The sequence below is a fragment of the Osmia bicornis genome, unplaced genomic scaffold (assembly GCF_907164935.1).
Source record: "Osmia bicornis bicornis unplaced genomic scaffold, iOsmBic2.1, whole genome shotgun sequence".
NCBI classification, from domain to species: Eukaryota; Metazoa; Arthropoda; class Insecta; order Hymenoptera; family Megachilidae; genus Osmia; species Osmia bicornis.
The window spans coordinates 27,282-33,987 of record NW_025791090.1 but is presented as its reverse complement, the minus strand read 5'-3'; the positions used below and the strand labels follow the sequence as shown (position 1 = coordinate 33,987).

The 6,706-nt window shown below is 44.7% G+C and overlaps 1 protein-coding gene across 1 annotated transcript; it reads left to right on the top strand.

Annotated features, from left to right (window-relative positions):
* Nucleotides 1-2,115: 2,115 nt before the first annotated feature.
* LOC123988695 lies at nucleotides 2,116-2,982 on the top strand. The gene has a single exon (XM_046289446.1). The coding sequence runs from the start codon at nucleotides 2,116-2,118 to the stop codon at nucleotides 2,980-2,982; it is 867 nt and encodes a 288-aa protein (XP_046145402.1).
* The last annotated feature ends 3,724 nt before the right edge of the window (nucleotides 2,983-6,706 follow it).

Sequence of the window (6,706 nt, the reverse complement as noted above, 5' to 3'; positions counted from 1 at the left end):
TCTGTATCAAGTAATTTAATTCAATGCAATTCGATATGCCATATGCCATTGTTAATTACTCTGTACATTTACTTACTCAATTATAATAATATAATGGAACAGAAAGTTAGGAAGTTATATAATAATAATGCAATACAATACAATTTAATACAGAATACTGGTTAAGTATAGCCTAACATAGCTAACTAATAAGGCTGAATAACTGGACACAATCCAAGGTCGAAAATAATAATATTATAATATAACATATAATGTATTCAATGCCTAAAATGGTCACAGATTGAACGCAGGCTGAACGCAATTGAACGTAGATTGAACGTAGCTTGGATGTAATAATATTAATAACATAAATAAAATAATACAATATGATCATGGTATAATACAATACAATAACAATACTATAATACAATATTATAACATAATACAATATAACATAATATAATATAACATAATACAGCATATAATATATAATATATAATAGTAAGTAATATAAATGCACCGAATGCATAAAATGCACAAACCGGAGCTAATGATACCACATTAACAAATACACTGCAATTACACTACAATACAATACCTCCGAGCGTAGCACATTAGTACGTGCACTGTCACAGCAATCACATCCGTACGAATAAATACAAAATTTAAATTAGAAAATTCAAAATTCAATAATTTCAATAAATTCAATTCAATTAATTAATTAATTCAGTTCAATTGACACTTATCACTTAACACTTCGTATCACATCACATCATAGATGACCGATGACCATGTCAACGTCAACTAAGATAGGAAACTGGGCGAAGTAAAATAATGAGCGCGACCATAAACCATAAAGAACATAGATACCTAGTGTTCGAATTCCCTAGTCCATACCATAATGATTATCGACCATCAAATTAACCACCAAATCATCAAATTAATCAACTAATTATACAGAATATATAAACGTTCAAAAGCGAAAAGCGGAAATAAAAGCGAAAATACTTCAACAACTTTCAATAAATCACCGTGATGAAAACCAGAAGTAAGGTACCTACGAAAGATAACGATAGCAAAACGCATCGTAATAAATAAAGCATGCAATACTGCCCGAAGATAAGCCGTAAAGCTATCCCTAGTCGGTAACCAGCCGCAGCACCAGAGATATTACCAACCGCAAATATTCCATCCACCACATAATACTCGGCCGCTCGCTCCGTAACGGTTCCGTAACGGTTATCCACAGACCAATTATCTGCCGCGCAGCAATTACCTACCGCGCGCCAGTTACCCGGTACACACAGTTATCGACTGAAAAACCACCCATCGTGCAGCCGCGCAATCCTAGGAATCCATACTTACCATCAAACTTATCATCAAAGATAAGTCTGATATACAGTACTTTCAGGAAGGTATAAAGCACACGAACATCAAATCAAGCTTCCAGACAGATCAAGATGGAGGATAAATCAGTTAGTAAAATCAATACTACGGTTATTTATTATATATAAATATGAATCATACGTTTGTAATAGGGTGGAATGAAATTGTAGCGACTTCGTCGCTACCATGCCCTTGCAGGAATTTATTGCCTTTTTGAAGGAGAGGCTTGGGCGAGCCTGGTTAAGGTCGAGTGTAGCATTTGGTGACCACTTGCACAGGCCTGGGTTTTTCCTGGCGGACAATGAGCGCGGACGTTGGCCACATCGGTGGAAAGTTTTCCCGCGTAGGTTTTCGCGCAGTTTTCAGTAAGTGGCGTGCTAGCTATCCTTGTCATTTTGACTGGATATATATATGACCCCGGTTTGTGCGAGGACTTCACTTGGGTCTCGATTTTACAGGACGAAAGTCACGGGCGTCTCCGGATATATTTTTGTACCTTGAAATCTTGTGAATTGGAAATAAATTCTTCCGCCGGTAATAGTAAGAGTGTGGATGTTTTTATTTATTTATCATCCCACAAATTGGTGACCCCGACGTGATCTCGGCGTGGAAGTGAATTTTAGGTGCTTGGTGTGATTTACCGTGACATTTTTTTAGTGACTTTTGCAGTGACACTCTTGTGACTTCTTAGTGTAAGTTAGTGTATTTAGTGGTATTGACTCTGGTAAATTAAAAGACTAATAATAAAAGATGCCGACAAACGGTTCGTCTGCGGCTACGTCCACGTCTACGTTTGATCGAATTAGCATCAAGCTCCCGGAGTTTACTCCTGAGGACCCCGAACTTTGGTTCTGCGTTATCGAACGCAATTTCGTGGCCGCGGGGATTACTTCGGATGGCATAAAGGCCAGTTATGTGACGGGTGCGCTTGGGCCCCGGTATATCGCTGAGGTGCGCGACGTCTTATTGGACCCCCCGGCCACCGGCTTATTTGAGGCCCTAAAAAAGGAATTGATTAGCCGGTTAAGTGTTTCCAAGGAAAAGAAGGCCAGAAGACTTTTGGAACATGAAGAAATCGGTGACCGCAAGCCATCGCAATTTCTTCGGCATTTGCGTGGTTTGGCGGGTACTTGTGTGTCCGAGTCCTTATTACGCACGCTTTGGTTGGGACGTTTACCTGCGAACGTGCAGGCCATTCTGGCGACGCAAATGGATACGGCGCTGGATAAGGTGGCCGAGTTAGCGGACGCAATCACCGACACCATGCCTGGACGTCCCGTGGTGGCCGAAACAGCAACCGCCAGTGCATCAATGCAACCGTGCTCCGCGGATACTGTAACGGAGCGGATGATGCAGTTGCTCATCACGTTAAAGAGCCAAACGGAAGTGATGCAGAGTCAAATCGCGGAATTGCGGACGTCTCGGAGGGATTATCGGCCTTTCCGGCGATTTGAGCGGAGACGTAGTTCGTCGAGGCGCCGATTCAACTCGCGAGATCGGTCCCCAGCGCCTGATGGCATGTGCTGGTATCACGCGAATTACGGGCCCAAGGCGCATCGGTGCATCGCGCCGTGTTCTTATGTACCGCCATCGGGAAACAATCCGGGCAGTCGTTAATGGCGGCTAGCGACGCCAGCCCGACATTTTGCCGTCTCATTATTTGTGATCGGAGATCGGGTGCGCAATATTTGGTCGACACAGGTGCGGACCTTTGCGTATTCCCGAGGAAGTTGATCCGTGGACCTTGCTCGAGTTCCGAATACGAGCTCTCTGCGGCGAACGGCACACCGATTGCGACGTACGGCACGAAGACCCTGACGTTGAATTTGGGTCTCCGTCGGGATTTTACGTGGAGATTTGTCATTGCTGACGTCTCCCGGCTAATCATCGGAGCGGATTTCCTGGCCCATTTCGGACTCCTGGTTGATGTGCGGAATCGGCGACTGATCGACCAGACCACGACGCTGTCTACAAGGGGCGCACCGACTCAGGAGGACGCACCAAGTATCAAGCAGGTACAAGGAGAGTCCGTTTTCCACGAGCTGCTGCGCCGTTTTCCGGACATTACTCGGCCGAGCGGAACACCTGCCGAGGTAAACCATGGTACCTGCCACTACATCAGGACTACTCCAGGGCCACCCGTTGCCTGCAAACCACGACGGCTTGCACCGGACCGACTCCAAATTGCGAAGAAGGAGTTTCAAGATATGGTACGTCTCGGTATTGCGCGACCATCTGAAAGCAGTTGGCCTTCGCCGTTACATTTAGTTCCGAAAAAAGGAAGCGATGCGTGGCGACCTTGCGGCGATTATCGCGCTCTTAACGCGCGTACGATTCCGGACCGATATCCTATCAAGCATATTGAAGATTTTGCTCAGTCTTTGCGTGGTAAGACAATATTTTCAACTATAGACTTGGTTAGAGCGTACAACCAGATTCCGGTAGCATTAGAAGACATTTCAAAAACGGCTATTACTACCCCTTTCGGATTATTCGAATTTCCATTTATGACCTTCGGTCTTCGTAATGCCGCTCAGACGTTCCAGCGGTTCATCGATGAGATATTGCGGGGGTTAGATTTTTGTTACGCGTATATTGACGATATTGTGGTCGCGTCCAGTTCGGAATCAGAGCATTTAACTCATTTAGAAATTTTATTTAGTCGCCTTAAGCAGTATAGTTTAGTAGTTAATTCTAGAAAGTGCGTTTTCGGGGAATCCGTCGTTAAATTCCTGGGTTATACCGTGTCTAAAGACGGCTCGAGTCCATGTGAGGAAAAGATTAGAACAATTAGAGATTATCCCGAACCAGTAACTGCGAAACAGTTGCGCCGTTTTCTGGGTATGGTAAATTTCTATCGACGTTTTATACCCAGGGCGGCTGAGGCTCAGGCACCGTTGAATGACCTGTTGGTCAACAATATTAAAGGGAATCAGCCCATTGCGTGGACATCAGAGGCTCGGGATGCGTTTTACCGATGTAAGGATGATTTGGCGCGGTCAACCTTGTTAGTGCACCCCGAACCTAATGCACCTGTTGCCCTTACCTGCGACGCTTCGAACTTTATGGTCGGTGCCGCTCTGCATCAGCGTATCGGTAGTGTGTGGGAACCGCTTGCTTTCTTTTCAACAAAACTTTCGCCTACAGAACAAAATTACTCAGCATTTGATAGAGAATTATTGGCCATTTATCAATCTGTTAAGCATTTCCGTCATCTTCTTGAAGGTAGACATTTCACAATTTTCACAGATCATAAGCCGTTAATTTTTGCGTTTGCCAATAGTTCAGATAAGCATACTCCAAAACAAATCAGATATTTAGCCTTCATAAGTGAGTTCACTACCGATATTCGACATGTTTCGGGTCGCGATAACGTTGTTGCAGATGCTTTGTCGCGTATAGAATTAATAGAAAATAAATTAGATTTTGAGGCTTTGGCAGCGTCGCAGTCTGCGGACCCTGTATTGAGAGAGTTGTTGCAGGGCGGATCGGGTCTGACTTTTAAGCAAATGTCTGTTCCCGGTTTTGCGGTAAAAATTTATTGCGACGTATCGACAGACTCGATACGGCCTTTTCTTACAGCACCTTTTCGTCGTGCTGCATTTGATGCGTTACACGGTCTTGCGCATCCTGGAGTTAATGCAACGGTCAAAATCGTAACACAACGTTACGTTTGGCCGTCTGTCAAAACGGACTGTCGCGATTGGACCCGTGCCTGTTTATCTTGTCAGCGCAATAAAATTAATAAACATGTTTCAGCGCCGATCGGGTCGTTTTCCCGTCCTTCAGGTCGTTTTGAACATGTACATTTAGATATAGTTATTTTACCTGTTTCCGAGGGGTACCGTTATTGCCTCACTTGCGTTGACCGTTTTACCCGATGGCCTGAGGCTATACCCTTGCGCGACCAAGAGGCGGTTACGGTTGCGAGGGCTTTCTTCGAGTGCTGGGTTTGCCGATTTGGAACACCTGTACGCGTTACGACGGATCAGGGTAGGCAGTTCGAGTCGTACCTCTTCAAGGAGCTCAATGATTTGTTAGGTTCGACTCATTTACACACGACGGCGTATCATCCGGCAGCGAATGGCATGGTGGAACGATTCCATCGCCAATTTAAAGCGGCAATCCGGTGCCATCAGAATAATCGTTGGACAGAGGTGCTTCCGACCATTTTGCTGGGCATTCGCTCAGCATGGAAAGAAGACTTGAAGACTACTTCTGCGGATTTAGTTTACGGCGAGTCCCTGAGGTTGCCGGGCGAATTTTTATCTCCTTCAGCGGATGGTCACGATACCGCCGTTTTTGTTCGGGAGTTACGTGACCATTTCCGCAATATTGGACCAGTGGCGGGGTCGCGTCACGGCAGTTCGCGGATCTTTGTATATAAAGACTTGATTAATTGTAAGTATGTATTCTTAAGACGGGACTCTCCGAGAGCGATATTACAACCGCCTTATGATGGTCCGTATGAGGTTGTGGATAGAACGGATAAGATTATAACTATTAGGAAAGATGGTAAGAATAGAGTAGTTTCGATCAATAGAGTTAAGCCAGCGTTTGTAATTGCGGATGAAATTATGATACCCCCAGAGCAGGTACAAATAATACCTACGAGGATTTCAGGGTCTACTATTATCGAGCCAGTGCCGTGTCCGGCAGGTAGCCCCGTAAGAGCCGCACAGCAATCTGTATTACCGGTTCCAACGCGCAGTGCGGCGCCTAATATTACGCGATCTGGTAGGCGAGTGAAGTTTCCAGATAGATTTCAAGCGGGATTTCCTTAGTTATAAGTTGTATTCTAGTGGAGGGGGGGGGGGGTGATGTAGCGACTTCGTCGCTACCATGCCCTTGCAGGAATTTATTGCCTTTTTGAAGGAGAGGCTTGGGCGAGCCTGGTTAAGGTCGAGTGTAGCATTTGGTGACCACTTGCACAGGCCTGGGTTTTTCCTGGCGGACAATGAGCGCGGACGTTGGCCACATCGGTGGAAAGTTTTCCCGCGTAGGTTTTCGCGCCGTTTTCAGTAAGTGGCGTGCTAGCTATCCTTGTCATTTTGACTGGATATATATATGACCCCGGTTTGTGCGAGGACCTCACTTGGGTCTCGATTTTACAGGACGAAAGTCACGGGCGTCTCCGGATATATTTTTGTACCTTGAAATCTTGTGAATTGGAAATAAATTCTTCCGCCGGTAATAGTAAGAGTGTGGATGTTTTTATTTATTTATCATCCCACAAAATAAATATAAATTACATATAAATTACAAATTACAAACAATAAGGAAAAATAAAATGAAATCAAATGAATCAACCCGAATAAGATCCACAGATTGCGCAGATTGC

Coding starts and splice junctions, on each gene's coding strand:
- LOC123988695 (XM_046289446.1), top strand. CDS start 2,116: ATGCCGACAAACGGTTCGTCTGCGGCTACGTCCACGTCTACGTTTGAT.